General features: G+C 39.1%; 2 protein-coding genes across 2 annotated transcripts in view; one reads left to right on the forward strand and one right to left on the reverse strand.

Annotated features, from left to right (window-relative positions):
* Positions 1-16473, forward strand: part of asic4a (acid-sensing (proton-gated) ion channel family member 4a) — an 80517-nt gene extending 64044 nt beyond the window's left edge. The window contains exons 2-10 of the mRNA XM_010740987.3: positions 132-276; positions 666-793; positions 925-1078; positions 5408-5461; positions 7523-7676; positions 9826-9917; positions 10029-10108; positions 10684-10794; positions 11868-16473. Coding sequence (XP_010739289.3) covers positions 132-276; positions 666-793; positions 925-1078; positions 5408-5461; positions 7523-7676; positions 9826-9917; positions 10029-10108; positions 10684-10794; positions 11868-12011 — 1062 coding nt within the window. The 3' untranslated portion in view covers positions 12012-16473. The remainder of the gene's footprint in view (positions 1-131; positions 277-665; positions 794-924; positions 1079-5407; positions 5462-7522; positions 7677-9825; positions 9918-10028; positions 10109-10683; positions 10795-11867) is intronic.
* Positions 16474-17149: 676 nt separating this feature from the next.
* On the reverse strand, positions 17150-25109 carry chpfa (chondroitin polymerizing factor a). Its single transcript, XM_010740989.3, has 4 exons — positions 24569-25109; positions 22829-23393; positions 21209-21391; positions 17150-21051 (listed from the first exon to the last, which is right to left on the reverse strand). The coding sequence occupies exons 1-4, from the start codon at positions 24856-24858 to the stop codon at positions 19789-19791; spliced, it is 2301 nt and encodes a 766-aa protein (XP_010739291.1). The 5' UTR covers positions 24859-25109; the 3' UTR covers positions 17150-19788.
* Positions 25110-26208: the final 1099 nt, after the last annotated feature.

The following is a 26208-nucleotide window of genomic DNA, read 5'->3' on the forward strand; positions in this document are numbered from 1 at the left end:
TTGTTTATTTACTCTTTGCGCCATATCTCTGCCTTCATTTTAATGCACCACTGGTATGATTGTGTCACAGCCAGCAATGTGGGCTGTCATGTTTATGGTGATGCTCATGATAGGAATCTATTCTCTTCCAGGTTTACACCAGATATGGGAAATGCTACACTTTTAATGGTAACAAGACCACATCCAGGAAAACCAAGCAGGGCGGAATGGGAAATGGGCTGGAGATCATGTTGGATATCCAGCAGGATGAGTATCTGCCCATCTGGAGAGAGACAAGTAAGCCTCAAAACTATTTGTCCAATATAATCCCATCCTATGTTACAGCACGAGACACCTCTGCTGGGCTTTGTATAAAAAAATACAACCTGTATCTATTTCTCTGGGTCATGTACTGTAAATAATGTATTTTTTGATGGCATTACAGCAAGCTGGAAAATGTGATTTGTAAAAGAAAATTCCTGAACAAAATACCTCGGATTTGTGCTTGCATCGTAGATGTCACATAATATTAATCCCTACTGGCTTATTTCTCAAACATGACGGAAATATAGTTGGCAGTTAGCGTCAAACTGAGTCCAAGCTGTCAGATGAGGCAGCCATCTGAAATTCCCTTGTACTCTCCCTTTGCACAACGCTCTGTGCTCGTGCTCTGTTTCATCCTGAAGATGAGACGTCCCTGGAGGCCGGCATTCGAGTTCAGATCCACAGTCAGGACGAGCCTCCCTACATCCACCAGCTGGGCTTTGGCGTCTCTCCGGGCTTCCAGACCTTTGTTTCATGTCAGGAGCAGAGGGTAGGTCTTCTTCATCGCACCACCGCCCACCCCCCACCACCACCATCACCACCATCCACTAGATTACTGTTCTCTCAACTATTCGCCCCTGGTGGTTCGGACTGGGGTCTAATAAATCTCTGTGTGCTTAGCTGACCTACTTGCCCCAGCCCTGGGGGAACTGCCGCTCCACCAGCAAAGAGAAGTTCCCAGGATACGATACATACAGCATCAGCGCCTGTCGCTTGCTCTGCGAGACCAACGAGGTCCTGCGAGTGTGCAACTGCAGGATGGTGCACATGCCTGGTAAGATCGCACCCCAACCCTACCTCACATTTACACAGAGCCCGGCAGGTGTCGAGGGGAAAAAATACTTCGTTCACATGAATTACAAATGCACACATGCTTTCAGATTAATGACTGCCATAATAGGAATTGAAAGAACAAAGTTTTGTGGAAACATCAAGGTCATGAAATATCATTTAAAAAGTAACACAACTCACAGTGTGACAATGAAAAAAGCACAACATACTGATGGACTATTTCCAAGCGTTTCCCTTTGTTTTTAAAAATTGTTTGGTCTAATGTGACTGAAAAAGCAGCCAGCGAGCATGATATTATTGTAGATGACCTACTGTGTGAAACAAGTCATTATTTCTGGCCCACTTGAGTAATTTCTGCACAAATATAATTTGGGCTGCCACATGCTTGACCTTGATGCTTGATATTTGGAGTGGGATGCGCTTCAACAGTGCTGTCAGCTCTCTAGTCAGTGACTCTTGAGATAACATGAAAGTCTCAATGAATTTAGGCTCTGGTTGTTTATGCATTTCAGCTGTTTGGGGGATTATTCTGTTGTTTGCTCCCGTGGCCCCCATTAATCATTTTGATTACTATTATTGGTCCCTGTTGTCCTTGTGTTTAGTTTCCACTGGTAGGTTTGCAGGTTAATTACTTACACTGACAGATGTTTCATGATACAGTACGCAGTCCTTTGATATATTTCTAATTATTTTTAAGCTAGAAAAAGAAATCATTCTTTAATGTGGCATGGTGTGCTGTAAGCAACTGCGAGACGAGAAAGCAGAAAAACTAGAAGGGGAAGAAGCTCCGTTAGTAACATGCTTTAATGGCACATGAATTTGCCTATTGCCTATAGCAACATACAGTAACTAAGCGATGGTTCAGGACTCATCTGAGCCAGCACTAACTATAAGCTCAATGAAGAAGAAGCATCTACTCTTAAAAATGTTGATGGTGTCTGCATCTTTAACCCAAAATCGGAGCTTGTTCCACAGAAGAGGAGCTTGATAGCTGAAAGCTCTGGCTCCCAATCTACTTTTGGACACTTTAGGAACCACAAGGAACGCTGCAAGGTACTATGAGCTCCTTAAGATATGATGATGCCTGACCATGAGGACCTTTCTTTGTCAACAGAAGGATTTTAAATTTTATTCTTGATTTTACATGTTGCCAACACAAAGAAGCCCAAATGGGAGAAATATAATCTCTGATCCTGTCCTAAGGGACTTACTGGAGCAGCCTGATAACAAGGAGGTGCAATAATCTGCTCTAGAAGTAACAAAGCACAGACTAGTTTGTCATTAGCTAATAAAATATATTTATTAGCTTAAGGAACAACTAAATTTAGCCTGTAGTGACAAACAAAATATATCAGAGATAAACCTTTAGTTGGAATGATCATTAAGCAGAAAAACAAAGTTGTGTGTCTGATGTTCTTTCCGTTAGAACGCTCGTCAGTGTAGTTCACTGCTTACGTCTCTGTTCTGCTCAGGGACATGTTGTAAAGGTGAGCCTGACAAACACAAGTTTAGATGTTTGGACGTGCTCTGTGTGTGCGTCACCATGGCCAGGGTGCATGAAGTCGAAGGGATGAGTCACTGAATGCAAACTGCGTCTGGTGAGTGGGCATGTTTGAGGTGATTAACGCAGGAAGCGCACAATGTATGCAGGAACGATTTTCATTTACATATTTACACCGTGCTGCTGACATTTGCAGCCTTATTTAGCACGATTTAAAATGTGAGTAAATCAATTGATGTGAATAAACAGCACAGTGTGAGACGTTTGCTTTGAGGTAGAAACAAGTTTTAATATGTTGTAACACCAACATTTCAATTACATGTTTTAACACCGTGTAATTGAACTGATACATTATGGAATTTTGACAAAGGAAATTATTGACAGGCTATAAAATGTAAAGACTGCAGTTCTCAAGTTTGTTTACAGATCAGTCACACATTTCAAACATCCTTTTTGTGGTCTGATCTGTGGAGGGGATTCCCAGCTTATCGTTTAATCTGAACAGGCTGTGAAGCAGACATGTTTCTAATCAGTCTGCAGAGCGACAGAAAACTTTGTGATTTGCATAACAATAATCTTATTTATTTTAGTCTCACACACACCTGAAGATCCATCTTATTTCCCAAAAAAAAGAAAAAAAAAACTCTGTCTCACCAATCAGTTGTCCAGACAAACAGTAACTCTTTCAGAAATAGTTTTTATTGCAAAAAAATTTCAAATAATTGAGAGGCGAATAACAAAGGACCACAGAGAGGGAAACTTTTGAGTTAATAGATAGTAAGGGCCGTTCACAGAGCAGAGGTGCCCGGAGAGCAGCAGAACCACTTTGCTCTCTTTGTGATGATGTATCACATCAGAAATGATATTTATTATATCAGATATAATAAATGTGGGAGCTTTTCCAGGCCATTTACCCAGTCTGGCTATGGATGAGGGTTCCTAGGTAACGGGAAGCTCACATTAGTTCATTGCACTTATCAATGATGAATAAAATTTAATGTTGCATATTAAGTTTGCTGTACTTTCTTCATAAGGTTCCAGAGAGTAATTGGTTCAAAAGCTTGCCAAGGGAGCACGAGGCCAACTTGTGAACGGAAAATCTTTTAACAGCTTCGATGTGACAACACGGTACCGTGTCAATGAAATGTAGGAACGCTGCGCCTTACACAATTTACAGTATCGATATTTCTCCCCAGCAGTTCTCTGTAGCAGCACAGCACTTAAAACTTTGCATTGCTCAGATTTTTATTCATCATAATAGTTTGCTTCTGAAAGGACAAGATACATATTTGTAATCCATTTCTTTCTCACTTACATAATCCAGCGACTGTTAACTGTCCACTTAACATGCCATCAGCATGTGTTTACATAATACCATAATCAGTCTGTTGCTGCTAGTTTTTCAGTGTTTTGCACTAGTTTATTGTCGTTTATAGTTTTAAAGCACTGAATTATATTGTTGTTTATGTTTTCATGTCGTTCTTCTTCCACTAGAGTAGCAGAAAATCTAGTAGATTATGATGTTGGTGACACAATTAAACATCTGCGTTTGTATGTTTCTCACAAAAATGACTTCAAAATGACAGATTCATTTGTGTGGTGGCTATTTATGACTCCTGAACTGTGAGGCGTAGAAGCAAAATTGTGTTTTCCTGGATTATTTGGTTCGAGATGAATATTTCAGTATTTCTGCCTATTTTGGTATTTGAATGACCACCCCAGGAAAAGCTTTTAACTTGTTCTTGTTCTATTCTAATATACAGAGACACCACTCAGCTTTCGTCCCCACTCTCAGAATCTTCTTAAAATACACAAAATGTTTTTTTTCTTCAATCAGTGTTTGATGATTGATTGATTGATTGATTGATTTAGTGTCATATAGTTACATATTATTTCGATTCATTAAGGGAAAAAAAGTATGATCACAATATCGTACTGAAAGACAAAAAAAGTCTGTAACTCTATTTAGAGCTAGAGCCAAAGCACTGCAACATGCAAATAGACAACACGAGCAAATTAAGAAAACATCTTCACTAGTGTGACAACACGTCCGCAATATTCAGAACAAATGCTCCAAAGTAAGAAAATACAACCAAATACAAATGTGCTGCATGTAGCAACAACATGAACTGTTTCCAAGGGACATTAAAAAGTGATGAACAAAGACAGACTTGATTGCAACACGCTTTTTGTCCAACCAAGGAAAAACAGTACATTTTAACTCATTTTCCAACACCACGGATATCCAACTACAATAACTTCATGAGTCACAAACCATGGCAACAGTACTCATAACCCCAGCTGTGGTCATCACTTTTTAGTGTCCCCTGTCCATTTTCATCCGTGCTACTTGCAGTGTTTATGTTATTTGGTTGTTTTCCCACTTGGCACGTTGTCAAAATGTTTTGTTTGTGTTCATAAGTTGCAGTAAATTGAGCTCTCACAGCCTCCGTAGAAAGGAACATTTCACAGGTAGACAAACATGCCTCTGCCAATTAATTGTGCTGCTGATGAATACCTGCCATTAATGGCCAGGGCAATATGTTTGTCTGCGAGGAAGTAACTCATTGATTGTTTTTTAAAGACTCGCTAAAGATGCCTCACGGGTGAGACCAGCATGCTCCATTTCTCAGTGCAATCAAGGACAAACGTCCAAGATGGCCCAGTCGCTGTGGATGGAAGTCATCCTCCGTGTGTCTGCCTTCATTTGGAGATGAATAATAAGCTGTGGAGTGTTGTTTTCAGCAGACACGGGTCACTGATCATTTTGTTTCTGATTGATCAGACTCATTTTCTGTTTCTCCTCTCCAGGAACTGCAGATATCTGCCCTCCCAGTAAAATCAACTGTGTTGACAAAGCGCTCGGTAAGAAACAATCCTCCTTCATTTCTTTTCTCATTACAATAGGTTCCCCCAGAGGGAAATGGAAACACAATCAGTAAATATGATAAGGATTTTTTTTTTCTGTAATACAAATACCTGGAGGTAGAGTTGGTATTTTGAAATGACTTTTCCTCATTGTGATTTAGTCACTTTAGAGCTTGATGGCTTTGCTGCCTTCATTGTTGAACTGTTAATATTAAACCAACGCTCCATTCCTGCATATCTGCACCCCACCCCAACCTCAGCTTTGACTCCGACCTCACTCTCCTCCGGCATTCATCATAACTGAACAAAGGTGCCTTGGTTTCAAAGGCAGTAAAAAAGACATTTTTTATGCCCATGACAGACACATTAGTACAATTATCATTTCTCAGCTAAATAAGCCAGAAATTTAATTATGTCTCTCTTTGCTGAATTCAAACCCTATTCACAAAATGTCTGAATGAAATCTTAGATATATCTTACAAGAATGGGCCATATTCATCTGGGTCATATTCCTGAAAAAAAAAAAAGTGAATAAATTCTCCATAAAAAGGTAATAAATTGAAATATAATTTATATATTTATATCGCAAAGGTGTTTTGTTCCACTATCAGACAAATAATATATTCCAACGTGCTCCTGCACACATAACTTTATTGTGAGTTATAAAATACATAAATCATCAAATTATAATTAGTGCTTTTAGTGCGCCGTCTCGCTCCGTTTTTGTCTAGGCTGAATGCAGTTAGAATTTCTAAAGAGAGATTAGGAAAAGCTATTTTTCCTCCTGTGTACATAGTGTTGTGTTAGAGTTAGGATTGTGAATATGGATTTGTTAATGTGGGAACAATTCATGCCTGCATGTTAATTGGGTGTAAGTCTAGGTATGTTTTGCAGAGCCCTGAGTAGTGCCTACTTTATTCATTATTTATTCGCCAAACAAATACAAATGAAACTGAATTACAGTAAACAAAACTGCTTCAGTTTTTTGTCTCTTAAATAATATGACTAGACTAACAAGTCATTTTGTTAATAAATCCACAATGATATTGGTCTGTTGATGTGATGTGTGACCTCTACAAGAGAAGAAGTCTATATTGTGTTGCACATTTTATCCATTAAATGATGTTGTAAACTGTTAATTTTGAAGGCTGTAATGAATTTTCACCCATACAACTGGGGGAAAAAAAACACTAGTTTTCTGGGCATGAATGTAAGATAATTTAATGATGCTGAGTGCAGAAAATTGCCACTTCTCACTAAAAATGCACATTTAGCTTTCAGAAATCCCTTTTTCAACTCTAGGAACCAAACAGACATCAGTACAGTGTGCATTTGTACTTAAAACATGGTATTTTCATTGTCATGAGTATCATGAACAGGTAAACATAATGTCTTTCCTAAGTGCTGTTGCTATGCTTACCTGTGGTCCAAAATACAATGTGCATAGATATAGAACAGTGGCTCTGTAATTAAAGCATCCTGATATAGTGCCCTGCCAACCAACCACAAAACGTAACATTTCTCCAGCATATTAACTTAAAAGCTGCGCCGATCGATATCTTTATTGTTTCAGTTTCAGTTTTCAGTTTTATTTGTCATGTGCAGGTTAACACAGGGTCAACGGTACAAAGAAATGTGTTGGACGAGAAAAACAGGTCAGCTCAGCAGTAAGACAGTAACAGCACCAGTCATTTAAGGATAAAATAAAATAAAGAAAAGGGGGAAAAAAGGAAATACATTCAAATAAATAAAACATAAAATTATAGAAATATGAAAATGAGGATTTGAACAATTGTTTACAATTGTAAACAAATGTATTTAAAAAGTAACAGCTGATGTTTTACCTGCTGTGTTTACAGCTTGTTCTGCTGCCCATTAGTGGATCACAAAAACACTCATATTCTTATCGAACACACTGTCTTCACACTTTTCCTTTGCAGATTTTTGTTGATTGTTTTTGCCTTTGTGTAGTTTCTATGTATGTTTCTCTGACTACCAGCAAATCAGCACTAAAACTGACCTCGGCCTATGTGTGTTGAACCTCTGTTTGCATTGCAGCACAGCAGCAGAAGAACACTGGGGATAGCTGTCCATGCGAGACGCCCTGTAATCTCACCCGCTACGGTAAAGAGCTCTCCATGGTCAAGATCCCCAGTAAGGGCTCTGCTCGCTATCTCTCCAGGAAATATGACAAGTCAGAGGACTACATCAGGTACGACGGGAATCTTCAATAAGACTAAACTCATGTATGAGCAGTGATGTGGTGCTCAATAAAAAGGGCCATAAACTATGACCTCCAGTCTGTGATCACCAACAGACAGCCATAAATAAAAACAAAAATCAATTATATTTTCATACAAGAAGCAATTTATAGTTTGTCTACAGGTGAAGAGCTGGTGATAGAAAGTCAAGTGTCAGGTACCATGAGGTCATTATATATGTATAATGTTTAAATGAGAATATGTTATTATTATAGAATATATTTATTAGACTATAATATGATTCTTAGACTCCTTCTGGAGTTCATCCTGCTCTGACAAACACAAAACAAAATATCTTGTAATCTGTAAATCACATTGCCATGCAATTTAATAGATCCTCCATTAAATATAAAAATAAGTCCAGAGGATTATTTGATATGGTTTTGATTACCTTATGATCTGGCACTACTATTAGGTCAGAATGTCTCTCTGACAAACACTTCATAGCAAGATGTCCTCAGAATAAAGTAATTTGTTTGATTTCCATGTCCCCATAGGAGAATAATCTGCTAATTTTATATTTTTATGTTGTGTTAAGTAGAGATTTTCTCCAGAAGTGATGAAGAAGACACCATATTTCAGGTGTCTTCTTCATCACTTCTGGAGGAAATCTCTACTTAACACAACATAAAAATATAAAATGAGCAGATTGTTGTGATCATAGGCATATCAAATCTTTCAATTGTGTGTACTTGTGTGGCATCAACAAAATGTCAACTTCCAGACAAAATATCTGAGGCGTAGCTATAAGGCAAATTCCCCGGGAAAATGAGGATAAACCTGTCTGACTTTAAAGGCCCGATGGCCTTTCCTGTAGCACCACCCTCAGGAAAAAGACACTATTAAAGGTCAGAGAATAGAGTGTCAAGTTTTAAATAGCAGTGATAATCTTAACATTTAATTAACATGTGTAGGTCTGTTTTACTCCGTTATTAACCATCAGACACATAATTGCAATGTAGCTTGAACATTCACTTCAATCTGTCCATACTGTTAATACTGTATAATTCATATTTATATCTGCACTGGTATCTGTATATTCTTATACATATGTACATACTCTGCACTTTACTGCCTTTTTGCACTTCTGCTTAGACTCTGAACCATATTTCGTTGTCTCAGTACTTGCACTTTGGGCAATGACAATAAAAATGAATGTAATTTAAAGTTACAGGTACCAGACAGACTTATTATTCAAATCAGAAGGTTGTGCAGTTACATCCTTATTTCAAAAAAGCTTCAGTCTTTAGTCCTCACAGAGGCCCAATCTGAAATGCAAACATTTTCCCAAAATGTTTTATCACATTCATTTATTTTGAAAATACATCCATCACAATATTGTCAAATTGAGTTTGCACAGATGGTTGCGTGATTGTTCTGTGTAGTTATTTTGCTCCTGAATGTTGATGATTTTCCTGCACAACTGTTGTTACTGCATGATTTTTTTATGATCTCTTTCTGTGTTTTAACCTGTCAGAATTCTGCTTTTACTTTTTATGTTTTATGCATTATGCAAATAAACAAACAACAAACTTAAAATGTGCTTAACAGCTCCAGAAAAAGCTACTAAGTGGACTCATATATTGATATATCATTTGTTCCATCCAGCACATTAATGTTATGAGGTTGTAACTTCTTGCGCCTTTAACTTTTAAATCCTGTTTTATAACACATTTTATGGAACAACAGATTAAAATGAACTTAATGCACTTACGATGTGCTCATACTCATAGTGCCTCATAGTCAGGGGTGTTGTTGAAGTTAAGCACGACTAAACCAAAGAGCTCATGATGCCTCACAACACCTAATATTACTAGACTTTTTAAATCCAGAAAGATCAGAGACGTGGCAGTGACTGAGCGTGCTGTCAGCGCTCGTTCTGCTCATCTCAGTTAAACCCTGAAACACCTCATTATCTTACAATCGCTGGGTAGATCTGTGTAAAGTGCTGCAGGCCTGAAAATCCCATCTTGACAATTTACAGTCGGCATAAAGATGAATTGGAGTGGTATTTTTTCAAATTATGTTTCGATTCGTAGTTGATTATGAAAACAGGGAAGTGTATTTGTTTGACATTCACACTCCACTTGTTTTTTCCAGAGACAACTTCCTGGTCTTGGATATCTTTTTTGAAGCTCTGAACTATGAAACAATTGAGCAAAAGAAAGCCTACGATGTTGCAGGTTTATTAGGTAATATTTCCTCTCGTCGCTGAATATGTAAACATACAGAGTGAAACGTGTTGGTATATTTACCAGGAGCTGTTCTGGCATCATGTCCTTAAGTCCTCTTTCTTTTTTTAGGTGACATTGGTGGACAGATGGGCTTATTCATTGGAGCCAGCATCCTGACAATCTTAGAAATACTGGATTATATCTATGAGGTACAGTGTCAGTGTGAGCCCACACACATCAGCCAATCACAATGTGAAATCAGAGCAGGCTGTGATATAATTTGTGCTAATTAACAGCTGTATTTCAGCAAGACATCTGTTGTTAAACTATTTATGAAACAGCTTCACTGTTTATTTTAATTTCAGTCAATATTGACAAATTTTAACGTTTAATGTTATGCATGTTCGTACACATCGCAACAATCTCAGAAATCCAGATATAATCCTCAGACTATCTAACGACTGGCAGTGTATGTTATCACTTATTATGCACGTGAGGGGTTTCATTTGATTTCCTGGCTGGAGAAACTCATATCCGCTCAGGTCTGTGCTGAGGACATGCTGGTCTTGAATATGAACTCAGGTCTCAGCTGTATCACCTTTAAGCTTTCTAGCCTGCTGCTGCCTGCTGACTGCCAAACATGTATGAATAAAGCAAAATCAGAGGGAGGGACTGTAATGCAGCCATCACGGTGAATGAACTCTTCACTCTCCTGCGTCTCTTGTCTCCCTCGCACATCTCTGCACTTTCAACCTCCCTGCTGCTGCGCTGTGGGCGAAACCAGGTGATCAAGCACCGGATAAAACGTCTGCTGAGGCCGCAGAAAGAGGAGAAGAAAACCAAGCAGCAGACCAGCACGGTTGCAACAGTGGGTCTGGAGGAAATCAAAGCAAAGGTAGAGCACATACTGTACGGTAACAGCTGCACTCTTTTTTTCATGCCAAGTATACAACTTTCCCTGCAGCACTGTAACTGCATTAGGAAACTACAAGGGAGAAGCAAATTAATTTTTCCACTTCTAAAATAATGAGGAACGCGTTGTTCCTAATTAGACTTAACCACTGTGCAAAGAAACATCCTCCCCTGGAGCTTGGATTTGTTGTTGCACAACTTTTTTCTGAAGTTGCTAAACAATTTAAACAATGGACTGCTTGTCTCACAGCTGACCACATCTGTGTCTCACTTCCATCTCTAACAGGGTTTTTTTTTTTTTAAGCAAGTCAGCCAGAGAAATCAGAAAGATATATTATGTTAGCATTGAATATTTAATAGCTTTGATGGGCAGAAATCCCCAGTATTTATAGCAAAACAACAACAAAAAAACAATAACACTTCACATAAAATTGATTCAAGCTAAATGGGAACTGAGCTCTCTATTAACTTAAAATATATACAGCACTTAAATGTAATTTACACTTAGCTGCTATTTACCTGGCAGCCTCTGGTATCTTTCTCTCTGAAACCATGGCCAAAGCTGCAGTGTAAGTGTTGTACATACCAGCGTGCACAATGTATTTAGCCGACATCCAATGACAATAAGTTTTTGCTTTTGTCAAAATGTTTAATGTCAGTAGTGACATTTAAAAAAAATACTTCAACATCTTGTATGTGGACTGAGAGTGGAACAGCAGTATCTTGTTTTGTTTTTGTTTGTTTGTTTTCTATCTAAACAGTATATGGTTTTATGGGAATGTATGTGCTGTTACTGTTAGCAGACAACAGCCTGACAGGACACAACGTAGAAAAATATGTTTGGGGACTTTTGATCTATTAATTATGTTCTTTTTGTGCTTTTATGTATAGTTTCCAGTTGACTCCATTACATATCTTTGTCACAAGTCCTGTGAGTCAGTTACTACTCCATCTAAAGTATGATCATGGTAAAGATTGTGCTGGATTATCTACGTGTTGTCACAGATGACATTACACTGTGTCTTGAAGTTGACTTGTTTGCTGTGCCTTCAACAGGAGCCCAATGACATGACACGGAGTCACCCGGAGGGGGCGTATGCCAACACGATCCTCCCCAACCACCACCATCCTCACCCTCACCCTCACCCTCACCACCATCATGCCGGGCACCACGGCGTGTTTGAGGACTTCGCTTGCTAGAGTCAACCATCGTTTCCAGTCCTGGTGACATCAAAAGATATGAGCTGTCTGTGTTGAGATCAGTAACAGACCCTTGGCGTGTCCCTTGGTCCTTTGTTGTCACCAGTGAAAAGCTACAGCCAAAGTCGAACACCAAACTCGTGCTGCTAACAAAGCACTTGTACGTACAGTATGTAGGCACAAATTGGACACAGCTTTTACGTTTGTTTGTTTCTCTCTCTCTCTCCGGATGGGACCCCTCTCAACTTTGTCCTGCTTCACGTAAGAAGTCAGGCACTTTGTGATTTCGGGACCATAATCACTATAAGGGAACAAGAGGAGGACTGCATGTCACCATGATTCAGTTTATAAAGGAAATACATCATTTATTTATTCAGCTAGCATTTCTGATTTCTTCTTCTGTCTGTATCCCTCCTTTTACCTGCCCTCCTTCCTCATGGAAAACACACTGTATCATATCAAGCCATTATAAATTATGTAATTATTTAAGGAGATACTATTATCTATATGTTCTATATACAAGATGAGAATACTTACATCCATCCAAAATATGGGGGGAATTATTTAGGTTGAACTGTATGACCTTGGCTTAGAAGATCTAGCAGCATCTTTCCACATGATACACTTCGTCTGGTTTGTGGTTAAGGTGTTAGAGAGTAGCATTGTACTTGTACATAAAGTCCAACTTTAAAATGAGAAAGCTCTAAAGTTCTGTTTCAATGGTTGTTTATATTCAGTTAAATATAGTTGTAACTTATGTAAGATTAATTTTAGTTATTTATACATTTGAGAAAAGACTTTTATATGAAAAATATTGATCACGATTGTAGCAATCTACTGTACACTTACAATCTGCAGATATGTTAGACTGCCAAACATCAATATGTGTCCACGTTAACAAAATGGACTGATGATGACTATTAGCTCCATCGTTTCCTTTTATATGTCCTGCTTTTTCCAAGACAAACACACAAATCTTCTGCATATGGACGATGTTTTCAGTCATGACATGCTTGTGCTTAAATTATGCGTCTTATACAGTTAATTTCTGCCCTCCATCCACTCTTCACTTTGGTTAGCATCATAACTTTAGGCTGACATAAGCAATAAGAAACAGAATTTTATTTTTTGCCAAGTCATCTCCTTCAGCTTGTGGGCCAGTATCACTGTAAAAGTGTAGCAGCTATTTACAGTGTCGATCCGGCGTGTGTGTGTGTGTGTGTGTGTGTGTGTGTGTGTGTGTGTGTCTGTTTGTTGCATGTGCACTTTACCATTTTTGCACACATCGCTGAGCACATTACACTGATGCGTCTCAGCTGAGCTGATCCATGAAAAAAAAGGAAAGCTTGAAAATTTCAGAATAGTTAGCATGAAAGCTAAGAGTTATGTTGCAGTAGTAAGGTTTTTATCAAACAAACGTAGAATTAGAACAGCTTTTACTTTCAGTCCCAAAATTGTAGAGAGGGGTTTAATTTAAAAACTGCCCCGGAGGCTGAAATGTTCTTACTGGTTAACTTAATCCTTAGTGGGTGGGACAAAGACACAACTGTTTAAAAGAGCACAAGTTAGCAAAGTAGGAATGAAAAATAAAACACACTCTTTACATCGATTCATTCATAGTCATGTTTGTCATTATCGTGGAAGGTCAGCTTGCCCTTACGCACTGCAGGAACTTAATAACCTTTAACCTCTAGCTTCTCATAATCTCCCCAAGAGCTTTTAAGAACTTGAGACTTTTAATGCGAGTCATCCTTTAAACATTGAAAATTTTTGGATTGACAGTGTTTCAAAAGGCATCAGCAAATACCAATAGTACCTATAGTATATAACTTTACTATGAATTTTTTTTAGTAGGAGAGTTAAAGCGACTGTAGCTAAAGCGATTTTGTAGGAAGTCGACAACTTTGCCAACACAGCCGAACATCAAGCAAGTGCAACAACACAAGACATAGCAGCCAGAGCTAGACTCAGATTTATTCTTGTCCAGAAGCATGTCACTCTCTTTTTCTTTTTGGCCTCCTTCTTTGTCGTCTCAAATCTCTTCGCCTCTGCCATACTTTGCCTCTGCTAAACCTGGTTACATTGACCCCTTGCCCAGCTCCGGTTCTTGCACAGCACCAGCTCCGCTCCCTGTCAGTATTCGCCCACATCCCTGCCCTGAAAACCACCTCTTAACTCCTCGTCCCCTCCTGTGTTCTGACCTCACAATCCATGCAACACAGCTAACAAACTGACTAACAAACTAACAGCAGCTATAATTCACAGCAGTTTACTTACAATGAAGTTGTGTAGGTATACATTTTCTTTTACATCTTTGCTGGCTCCAGGGCACTGCTGGCACTGACACAAGCTAGGCGGTGGTCAACAATGGGGTCCAGCTCTTTTAAGCACTTCACATGTTTTTAATTTATTCCCTGCAATGTGTTTGTTGTTTCCAGATGCTGAGTAGTCTTCTTGTCAACTATTTGTTCTCAATGGTTCCTTACCCGGACTAACAACTGTTTTTTACAGTTTTCTTCTGTTTTTAAATATTGGTTGTGCTGCTCAGTATAGACGCAGCAGTAAAACGGCAGTTGTTGTTGTTGTGGTGCTTGTTGTTCACCTCTGCTTTTCCACCTTTACTGTGATGTGACACCACATCTAAAAAGGCTGATAGCTGAACAAACTAGCTAATCTAAACAATTTGACATGATTTGACACTGTTGCTTATGTCAGTGGCGTCATTTGCAAACATTTGTTCAGCTTCGTACTCATCTTCATTGAACCACATAAAGAAGCATTCAGGAATGTGCTTTCATAGATGGTGCGATGCCTGAGCTGCGGTCTTTTTTTTTTTAATTAACTCTGACCTGAAAAATGTTAGACACGTTGCTTCATTAGTGCGTCATAAATTCTGATGCTGTCCCATCATCCATTTATATATTTGACAACGCTGGAAAACTAGAAAATGCACCCTCTGATTTACATTCAGTTGTAACACAGGACAAGCTAAATCACAAGATATCTCTGTAGAGAGGTTGATCATGTTTCCTTTCCAGTATGCTAGCAGTGTATTTGCCCCCAGCTGTTTGGGCACACATACTTCAAAACTATAAGATCCTGTTTTTTTGCTTATTGAGGATAAATTTTGATTGCTGAAGTCTAACCCTAAAACACACAAAATCTGAGATTTGACAAGCCTTTGTCTGGGAAATTTATGAAATACTTAACATTACAGAATATCATGTTTACAAATGACAACATAATTTTCCTGTTAATTTGATCGGTGCATTCTGTTGCCGCAATATTGTTATACATCACTTTAGCTCACAATGAGATTCCACAGTCCTCCATCTGTCTGATCCCCCCCTCCTGTCAAGTAATCATGAGCTATACATGGCTGTTTAATATTCATAATCATGTGTCACTTTGACATTTTCAAAAGGTTCCCAATCACAGTCTCTGATGGCATCCTGTACAGGCCATGCATAACAATCTTCTCCTCTGTCATCAATAATTGTAGCTATCCTCAGACGAGCCACACAGGGGCTGGTGTGTTGGGATGAATACAGGGCAGCATTTTCACTGTAGAGTTCTGTTAGTTCTTTGTAGAAAGGCTTTTTCTTTAATCTTTCAGATGTTGTTTTAGCTGCACTGGGAAACAACCTGATTAGATTTGTACACAAAAGTAAAAACAGATAAGTTGATTACAAAAAAAAAAACAGTTCATTTTACGGCTTGCAGTCCGTGTGAGGTGCCACAGGGCTGAGAGGTGGGCGGCAGGTCTGCACTGTAGCAGATAGGACAACTTCCGTGCTTGACAACATGTAGCTCACATTCCTCGGATTCCTCAAGCCTCCAGTCTGAGCTCTCTTCTTGCACAGCTCTTTGGGCCTACCTTTTTATAGCTCCACGACGTTCAGCCTGTACGTGCTTATCACATTATCCATAAAAATCTATTTAATCTGACAAGCCACTGATGTTTCTGAATATGTGCTGCCATGTCTTTTTCAGCTGCTTTGTTTTTTTTTCTTCTTCTTTTGGTTGAGGTCCGAGTGGTTATTTTAGAAGAGAAAAATATGAATTGCGGGGTTTTTAAAAAAAACAAAAAAACAAAAAAAAAAACAGCTGTCAGGACTTCATCAGTATAAATTTCATCCCATATCTGACAGAGATGGAAATGAACCATCACTGCGGTAACAAAGAACGCTTGCATTTTGTACAGATGTGTGATATTGTGATTATTTCCTCTGTTAGAACACATTTTATAAATGTTAAATATGATAAATACAATAACTATTAAAGTTTAGATTGGTAAAACCAGTGCCTCCTAAATCCAAAGCCCAGTTCACTTTGTAACTCTATGTTGTCTATGTTTTCTTTACAGTTATGTAAATGTATTTCAATTTTTCCACCGTTTAAAAGCCTCTCCACCACTGACAAAGACTTTGTTGTAAGTGATTTTTTATTTATTTTAAAGGTTACAAGACGACATCTCAAAGGTAGGTTTTTGGGAAATATGGGTCAACTCAGAAGGTCTTTGAAGCTACATAATTATCTAGTTAGTATAAGTGAAGTGATTTACTGGTCGTCCGTCTTCATGTCAAGCAAACTGTAATTCGACCTCTGACAATACCCTCCAGATGAACCCAAATTGTCATGAAAACTAAAAATTTTACTCAAGCACTTGAAACAACTGTGCCCCAGTGTGGGAGGAGAAAGTCCTGGGATCGAACGTAAAATGAAGTACAAAATAATGACTTACAATTAACTCCCAGCTGCTCTGTAGTTATGTGGTTTTACAGCATGCCTCAGGGTAGTGCATACGGACCCTTGAAATAACTAAAGCTGTAATTAAGGTTGCAACGTTTTCCCTGTTTTTACCCAACCCAGACATGGGGAATACCTTGGGTCTGACATGGGCAGGAATGTTAACTGCAGTCCTACTGAGCACATACAGGGAACATGAATACCAGTTTGTATTAGAAATATTATTTTTTATAAATGTTCAGTAACACTGCAAAACTCAACTCAAGTTCTGAACTTGGACCTGTGCTGTAGAAAGTGAACGTGCTCTTCTGCTGACACCTAAAGGACGAACCGGATTTTGTAGCAGGACTATTTTCTCATTAAAAACAAGACAACCGAAACAAGAAGTGTTTATATTCAAATATTTTATTTAAAAATTACAATAATTCACAGTTCATTGGGAATTACAGCACACATTAAAATGTGATCAGCATTTATTAAAATATATTGCTTTGGTTATACTAGTACCCACATACATAAAATAATGTAAACCAATCCAGGTCAAAACATCGAAGGAAACTTTAAAAGATTAGCAGATGTATTTTCCTGCTAATTACTTAACTGAAGCTGAAATACACACATTTTAAATTGTGATTTTCAAAGCGTGTGTTGTATTTTTTCATCAACAATTATAAAATAAACTGCTGTGTAAATGAAGCGAGGAAAAAAAAGGCTTAAAAATATAGAAAATAAAATATTTATACATGTACAGAGTCATGAAAGCCTCTGTTAGTGCAGAAAGAATTCAAATCTGCATAATTCATAGAGAAATGACAAATCAATAAGTTATGGACAAAACACTTCGCTCAGCGATGGTGGCTGTGTTAACAACACAGGGTGATTAATCTGCCACGCTCACTTAATTCTAAGATTTTTACGTCTACCGAAGACAAAGATGACGCAGATCACCACCACAATAACTTCATATTGTATAATCTCAGCCCTCCATCTTTCACAGTGGTTTTTATGGAATATTAAGTTTCCAATTCTGCACATTATTAGTGTCAAACTCTTCAAAAGGAATCAAGGAGAACATTCATGTTGTGTCAGCTGGAGCGCCGTCACCGTTGTAGATCTGCTCTCGTGAAGACAGAGATGCGTTATAAAAATGAATGCAAAAAGCTAGAACTGAACTCCATAGACTGTTTACATGGAAGAAAATACAGCAAAACACTGTTGAGGACCACCACTGTGGATGTACCGCTTCCAACACATACTTTGAATCCAATTAAAGTTAAATAAAAAAGGACTTTCCTTAATTTTATGTATTTCAAACTAACTCTGATGATGAAAAGTGTCTAGTGTCAGTAAAATACATTAAAGGTCTTGTCAAAACAAATTACAGTGTATTTACCTAACATTGAACAGAAAGTCTCACTGTGTAGTGTCATGAACAATATTGTGATTTACACACTGCTGTACTTGCAGCAAACACTATGAAATTAAAAGTCCTGTCCTCCGTAGGACATCAAATAGTTGTGTTATTTGTAATATTGCACATTATAATATACTAATAACGTTCTGGTGTCCTGTACCGCTACCTCCACCACCACTCAGTCATGTTGAAAAGGCCTCCCATCAGACTGCACTGCGACTGGGACAACACAACCATTTCTAAAAACCGAGTTCATAAAATGGAGGATAATGACACCGTTAAATAACAATCTCTTTAACAATACAGTCCAAATTACTTTGGAAAAGTTAAACATCTATTAGAGTTTAAAAACTGTCTGCTATATGCTTGGTAATGTGGAAAGATATTTCATACATTCTTAATTTCAAATCATTTCTAAACTAACTAAAGTCTGCTTTGAAGTACTGCTTACTTCAATTAGGACAAATGACACACCTGTGCAATCACATCAGACATTTACCAAGGTGATTTCCCCCCATAATTCATATTTCTCCTTCGCCTCCTGCAGGTAAATACAAATGGAAAAGACTCTGAAGACCAACGGATGATACTTTTCTAGTAACTCCTTCTCTCCTTTGAGGCACATATCAAACCTGTGGATGGCTGGGAGCGTAAGCTTACCTTTAAAAAACTGTAACTGATTAAATTCTCCAAGCTATGTAACAGGCTATTTTATCCACAGTGAAGGATAATATCTCCCACCAATTCAAAACTCATGTTGTAATGTACCAAAAATTGATAATGAACATCAGCTGTGCATCACCTGAAGGGGTGACCGGCAAAACTGTGTAACATAAAGATAATTTCAAAACAGTTATCACATCAAAAGTCAGTGTCAAGGCACGTAATGAGATGCGCTTCTGTAAATACTCAAATCAGTAAATATCAAAAGCTCAATGCCCTTGTGTGAAGGGGCACACAACCTGTGGTTCAATATATTAATGTATATTTATTAGAGCCATACACTGAAAAAAATAAGGGGTCGTACCCAGCACACATAGGTATGCTACCTCCCCAACAGATAATAGTCGGAAGGACGACTTTTCTTCCTGGAGTTAATGAATCAAAAAGGATAAAATCCTATGAATACTGGAATTACACTGGACACATGAAAGGAAAAACAACGCCAATGGGTACCTATGTAGCCACGAGGCAGCTCTACATCAACACTCTGCGACTCTGAGTTTCTGCCATCTAGTGGTCGGAAACTGCTTAACGCAGCTTTCAGAATTGTCAGAGTAGCAGAAACATTTGGTTCCATCATCTCATCTGTACAAGTAAACATTTAAGAAAAGTTTTATCAGGAATGTACTGCATTCATTTTTTTCCAAACTAGCTAAAAACTCGAACAAACCAAATAACCCTTGATGCACACTGAAAGATGGAGAATGTCAGGCAGGGTCACATATGTAAGCACAGCCCCAATAATGGGCTGGTGAGGCTTAAATTATGGGTGGTACTGCATGTGTTGCTCCTGTTCACCCCAAATTTTAGCTTGCATAAAAAAGCTATTAGCTTCCAACGTCCCAATGTCCATTTAAAAACACATGCAGGAGCAGAAGTTCACCTGCATTTTCAAGTGCTGTTTCCTTGTTCTTGCTCAAATAACAGCATGGCAAGCTGGGAACGAGAGCCAAGACCTTCCAAGTTGCTCTGAACACATCTATGATAGATGTCTTCACTAAGCCGCGGGTTGCAGGCTTGGTAGCTGTACTGCTGATGCAATGCTGGCTCCACAGCCCTGAATACATGCAGACCCGAATACTTGACAAACATGTCAAAGATGTCCAGGGTCTCTAGTATCTCCTCATTCTCTTGGACATCTGCCACCATTCGTGTGCGTGTCGCCATGTAGTCAGAGTTGTAAAAACAGGCTTCATCAAACGACCTGCGGTCAAAATGGCCTGCATCTTTGACCAGATCAGTTGTGACTGGACGCTGTTGGTTGTGATAGGCCACATCAGGCTTGTAGTCCTGGAAATGGATGGGGAAAAACACCTGCCAGTTGTTTATGGAGTTCATACGGCAACGGTTCAGAAACTCTGAATTGATATTTGTGTTGGCATGAGCCAAGAAGAACAGCGTGTCAACAGGGTGCTTCTTCGAGATAATGTCCATAAATTTGATCTGAGATGGTGTTTCCGTCTTGACGCTTATCCATGGGATTTTTACTGTAGGGTATTTGCGTTCATATGTGTTTATCTGGGTCTTCACACTAGCAAATATATCATTCTGGTTAACCTGCTGTGCCTCTACTGGGTCATAAATAAACAAGAATGTTAGGATAGCATTTTCACTTGTCTCAAAAGCATTTGAGGCAAAGACTTCCAGGAAATGGTCGACATAGCTCCGGTCCTGCCGAGTAAGAGGTATAATGATGTGAACCCTTGTGGCTTCAGTGACATAGGGCATAGGAATTATCTCAATCCGACTCAAAGGTCGCACCAGATGAACCCGCTTGGTGATGGAACGGCTATGACCTTTTTGGTTAACAACCTCTAGCTGAAGATCCAATGTGTACTCCATGCCCCTAATGGGGTCAAAGCGCCTGTAGCCATTAATAAGCTGCTGCTTCTTTAGGTGTAGGACGGGCTTGTACTTCTTATTTAGCTCTCCCATGGCTACGTCAATTACGTCAGCCACATCCATGCGATCAATGCCGCTCAGTTCACACTTGGGAGAGCCATCAATGCATGAATAAATCTCTTCCTCTGTAAAGTATTCCCACTTCAGAACTTCAAACCGTGATTTCGGCTCAAAGGGTGGATTGATCCCCACTGGCCATTGGGCAGTTCGGTTGCCCTCAAAAGCAACCACGCTCACATTCTTTATTTCTGCCTGTGGAAACAAGAAGCATTCTGATCTAGACAGTTGTTGACCAAACATTTACACAACCAATACTGTTTGAACCTACAATACAGGTAAGCAAAGACAAACCGGGTTTTTATTTTTGAATAAACCTTGGATGATTTGTGGTACTTGAAAATCAGCTTACCTGCAGCTTAGCAATCTCATCGTAAGTCTTCTGGAGTTCAATCTCAGTGAAGTATCGGTGCAGGCGGTACATCTGTTCAGGGTCTGACACTGGATGGACAGTCAGGGCTTTCTTGAACTGTTCGTTTTGTTCCTTACTGGGATCAGAGTTTTTTCCCAGCTCATAATGGTGGTACTGATGCCCCTGAGAAGAAACAGAGAGGTCTTTTCATGAGGCGTTTTAAATTCGGCATGACAGAAACATGCCTATGTTACTCCAAGCTTAGTTGTTTTGCTACGCTACTTCCGTTCTCAAACAAACATTACACACTGTCCAGACAGCATCTTGGGCTCGTCTCCACTGCAAACAGGTTGGTTTTAACCATAATTATACAGTAAACACTGAGATATATTTAAAGAATGCAGTACTATTGTTACAAGTACAGTTCTGGTCATTTTCAGGAACTACATTTGCTCTGAACAAGAGAGATGTTTGATCTTAATGAATTTGTCCACTGTTGATATTAATAAATTCAGGTTAAAAATAAACAATGAGGTGAAACCTACACGAACAAATAGGTGACACTGGTACCTAAATCCCACTTTAAGACACAGTAATTTAAGCTGAGAACAGAGTAACCACCTAAGGAGCTTGAGTGATTGAAAAAAGTGAATCCAATCTGATAAAGCTATTAAAAGAACAAAGAATGGAGACACTGCTTAACTGAGCAGAAAAGCCACTCAACCAACAGTTTCCAGCTTGCAGTGGTACACTTAGTGAACCATTGCCCATGTCTAATTGTCATCAATGTTCGCTCTTAACACATGTCTGGCTCTATGTTAAAGCTGTTTTCTTCACCTACACGAAGCCTTTCAAGTTTCCCCCCTGCTTCCTTGCCTTATCTAGCAGAGGTTTTCCTGGAACTCTTCTAGCTCAGGACACTTTAGTTAGCCATGCAACTCACTATAACAAGATGGTTTCCTGCACTGGGTCATGGCCAAGAAGGATAAAATGGAAGCAAGAGACTTTGAAAAAAGGCATCACTAAAATATTGACCCACATGTAGGTATAGACAGTATGGACAGTAAGTTCATATTTACATCCTTCAACAATGTATTTGAATGTCTTGACAAAGACCACAAACTTTTATATGGATGAAGCAAACTGCGCTGAATAAAATAAACAGTTGACTGAAAGGGCACTAGGACAGATCAGGACTCCACAAAGCTTGTTTGACCTTAAATGCTAATGACATTACAGGAGCACAGAATGTTGACCCACAAGGGATTTTCACACCATTGAACCCAAGCAGGGGTGTCAGCTGTGCTCTGCTCTGCCTGTTTACCTATTCCACATTGCTGCTTCAGCTGTGGAAAAAATGAAAGGAATTAGCCATCTACTCTGTAATATAAATACCACCTCTGTGTTAGCATGGTAATTACAGTTTTATATAGCTGTCAGTCACTTAAGTGCTGTCCGAGAAGCAAAGCGTGATTTCTGCCATTATAGTTTTGTTCTTCTGTCCGAGAAGGGCAGACCCTGCTGTAATCTGCTTCACAACTGTTCCCTAAACTGAGACACAGTTGAAAAGAGATGTATGGTGTTAAATGAGTACAGCTCTACAAGAATACCTCCACTTACCTCATATTCGCTGACACAGTTCGTGCTCGTGTAATCAATGATGCATCTTCCGAGCCACTCGTCGGGCCTCGCGCTCAGGATGTCGTTCCTGCAGTTTTCCAGGAAGGGCTGGAGTCGGAGAAGCAAGGTACGTGACAAGAGGTACCCGAACCCTCCGTAGCAGTACTTCCCTTCCATCTCTCCACCTATGAACTCTTCAGGACTGCCCATGTAAAGTTCTCGATCCATGCTCAGGTGATCCACCAGGGCTTTGATCCTGTCAGCTTCGGTGTAGGTGTCATCTTGGACGAAGTAAAACCAGTCATATTCGTTGATGTAATGGTCTAAAATGTACTTGATGTTCTGGAACATGTTCCATATCAGTCGCTCATCTCCATGAGAGACGACAAACATGCCGTGGGGGACTTTGCGGTTGCGCATGCCGGTGAAGAAGATCACGGTGTCCAGGTGATGGCTAATGGTGCGATTGACAGCTACACCCAGCGTGTTTATGGTGTTTTTGGACGTCAGGACACCGACAAACAAACGCTCTCGCATCCCCAACTCTGTGCTTATGTATTTAGCCCTGAAAAAGACATCAAGACAGCTACTGAATAAAAAGATAAACCATCACCAAAAATGTTTGTTTGTTTTCATAACGTTCATGTTTAGTTTATTAACTGATTATGGGAAATTTATAAAAAGGCAGAAATCTGAGATCTCGACTAAATTTCATTGAAATTCTGAATGTTTTTAAAATGCCCAGACTTGCAGAATACCAAGAAAAAATGATTCATGGAAAAGATTCTCTGGAAAAGTAAACAACATGCCACAACTTGTGATTCATGGCATCACCCAACCACCATGACATCAACCCAACCTAACCTTCATTTCCGTTATACTGCAAAAGTCAGAAATTATCCGGTTTAGAGCTGAAAATGTTTGTGGATGCATATGATAATAAAATTTTATATGAGTTCTGGGCAAACAAGACTTGACTTTGGGGTCAGGGCAGTTGTGATTTCACTACTTTTTGACAGTCCATTACCTAAACAAATAATTTGTCCACGGAAAGACCAAAAGCTATTAAGATTAATAATAATCAACCTTTAAAGTCTGTGTAAAGGCAATTCCATGTTTCTTTCAAAACACAATAAGTGTGTTTGAAAAAGTTGCTAAAAACGTGTGAAAAGACTTGATGTATTACTGAAATGTGGAGTTAAGAGGTTCAAACAGAAACCTGGATGGCTTACAGCTCTTTCCACAGGGGAAAAGTCTCTTTCTCAGAAATGCAATGCAGTGTGACCACTTTTGGGTGTGAGTGCTAACACTGAAACAAGGTCTCCATCCAGAAAAATCTTGGAAATGTCTGGCTGTTTACAAAGAAAACGTGAGGCTGAACTCCTCCAGCATGGAGGCATGGCACAAAATATGTGGTTAATGTTTACTTTATGGAAAGCAGGTAAAAAAAAAAAAAAAAAAACATCAGGAAAGAGAGACTTTTATCAGACTTTGGGAGGAAAACAAATCAGATTATGCTTAATTATAACCTATTTTTCATGTTGTGAGTGTAAAAATCACACATGGCAACAAGTGACATCTATACAGCTGACATTATGTGAACACCATGATTTATTCATAAAACCCTGAGGATGAGCTGAGGCCTGCTGCACTGTAGGGTATAATGATGAGGTCTGTGTTCAAAACAAGGTAAGCCATATTATTATCAGCCTACTCACAGTTAAAGTGGTCAAAGCCTACCTGAAAACTTTCTTCGGGGCACTCTGCTGGACTTGTTTATAAGGGACTATTCTCGGTTCAAAATCCTCCTCGGACTCCACATCGTTGATGCTGGAAATGGAGTTTGGTTTTCGGGCTCCTTTGAGCTGTCCATCCTGCCCTAAAGTCACCTCCTCGCCCTCTTTACCGTCCAGGTAACACGCTTCTTCCGTCCAGTTTACACTCAACAAACTCAACGTGAACCCTAAAGAAATACCGATTACCACCGGGCCGACCGACCTTAGGACAGAAATAAACGCTGAAAATCTCATCTTGTTCGTCGGCTCTCTTCGCAGTCCCGCGTCGCTTCAAAAGAGAAAAGGCGTCCACAAACAGGCCTCTAGTCCGGGGCAGGTCAACTATACATCAAGCCTGACCCGAAGCTGTCGATGTATCGACATTCAACTTGAAGAAAAGATGTAGCTTCTTCCTTAAAATTTACGCAGGATTCTTACGTGTCAGTCTCGCCGCCGCCCGGCTCCTCCCCGGCCCTCCGCGTCAGAGGCGGGGGGCTAGTTCCAGACGTGCGGATGAAGCCAAGCTGCGCAGCGCGTAGGGATATACAAACAAGCCCAAGTGACGACAGACAGGAAAGGTGAACCGGAACACAGCCAACCTCTGTTAATACCAGGTGATGTCCTCCGTTCACCTCAGGCTCAGGTTCACTCACTTGTGTTAGGTCATGTTTTTTTGTTTTTTTATTTAACTGAAGCTCAAATGACAGACAAGTGATTGAGGAAGGATTCAGATGTCTACCAGTACGTGCTGATATCATGCTGGATATAATACTGCAAGACAGCAGGGCTGGCCCTAGGATTTTGGTGGCCCTAAACCAGATTTTGTTTGTGGCCCCCAAGCAGCAACCTCCTGAGAAGTGCTAAAAACTGTATTTTTTCTTCCGGAGTCAATCTCCATATGCGCCTGTATAATATATATATATATATTATATATTTATTATATATATATATGAACTATATTAGATATATCTTATCTATATATAATCTAGATAGATAGATAGATAGATAGATAGATAGATAGATAGATAGCTGTTAAGGCTAAAAGTTGGGCATAATTTACAGCCACTTGATTGACAAAGTGCCATTACAGATGGCTTATTCGAGCACCCAGACGTCATTCAGGTCCACGGATGATCCACGTCTTTGCCAATATTTACATTAAAGTGGCAGCGGCCAGCACAGCATATTTTTGGCTTCAAAACAGCGCTTTGCAAACCTACAAGCGACATCACTCAGGCTCTGTCCATTCTTTATGCTGTCATTGATTTTTATAGACTAGTAGACATTACATATTATTTACATCCTTCCAAATTATCCAAATATGATCTACAAAAATACATTTACAATACAATTTAATATAGCTAGAACCTTTTGAGGCATTAATGCTATTAGACTATGCATTAATGATTTAATATATATTTAATATGTAAATGTTTTAGTTGACTAAGTACAGTAGTACATAAGTACATATCTATATATAGTATATAAACAGTGTATTATGTAAACTGAGCATCTTTGGCTCTAAAACTTCTCTCAGGATTAATTAACTTCCAGCTTATCCCATCTAAAAGAAAGTAATGGTACTTATAATACAAACTCTTGTAC

Source organism: Larimichthys crocea, chromosome XVIII, assembly GCF_000972845.2.
Source record: "Larimichthys crocea isolate SSNF chromosome XVIII, L_crocea_2.0, whole genome shotgun sequence".
NCBI lineage: Eukaryota > Metazoa > Chordata > Actinopteri > Sciaenidae > Larimichthys > Larimichthys crocea.

What these genes read in the sequence shown, in the direction of transcription:
- chpfa (XM_010740989.3), bottom strand. Translation starts at nt 24,858, where the DNA reads ATGAGATTTTCAGCGTTTATTTCTGTCCTAAGGTCGGTCGGCCCGGTG. An exon ending in GCCCCGAAGAAAGTTTTCAG is followed by an intron (nt 23,394 to 24,568) that starts GTAGGCTTTGAC and finishes TGTCTTTTTCAG; the next exon opens with GGCTAAATACATAAGCACAG. An exon ending in ATGAGATTGCTAAGCTGCAG is followed by an intron (nt 21,052 to 21,208) that starts GTAAGCTGATTT and finishes TTGTTTCCACAG; the next exon opens with GCAGAAATAAAGAATGTGAG.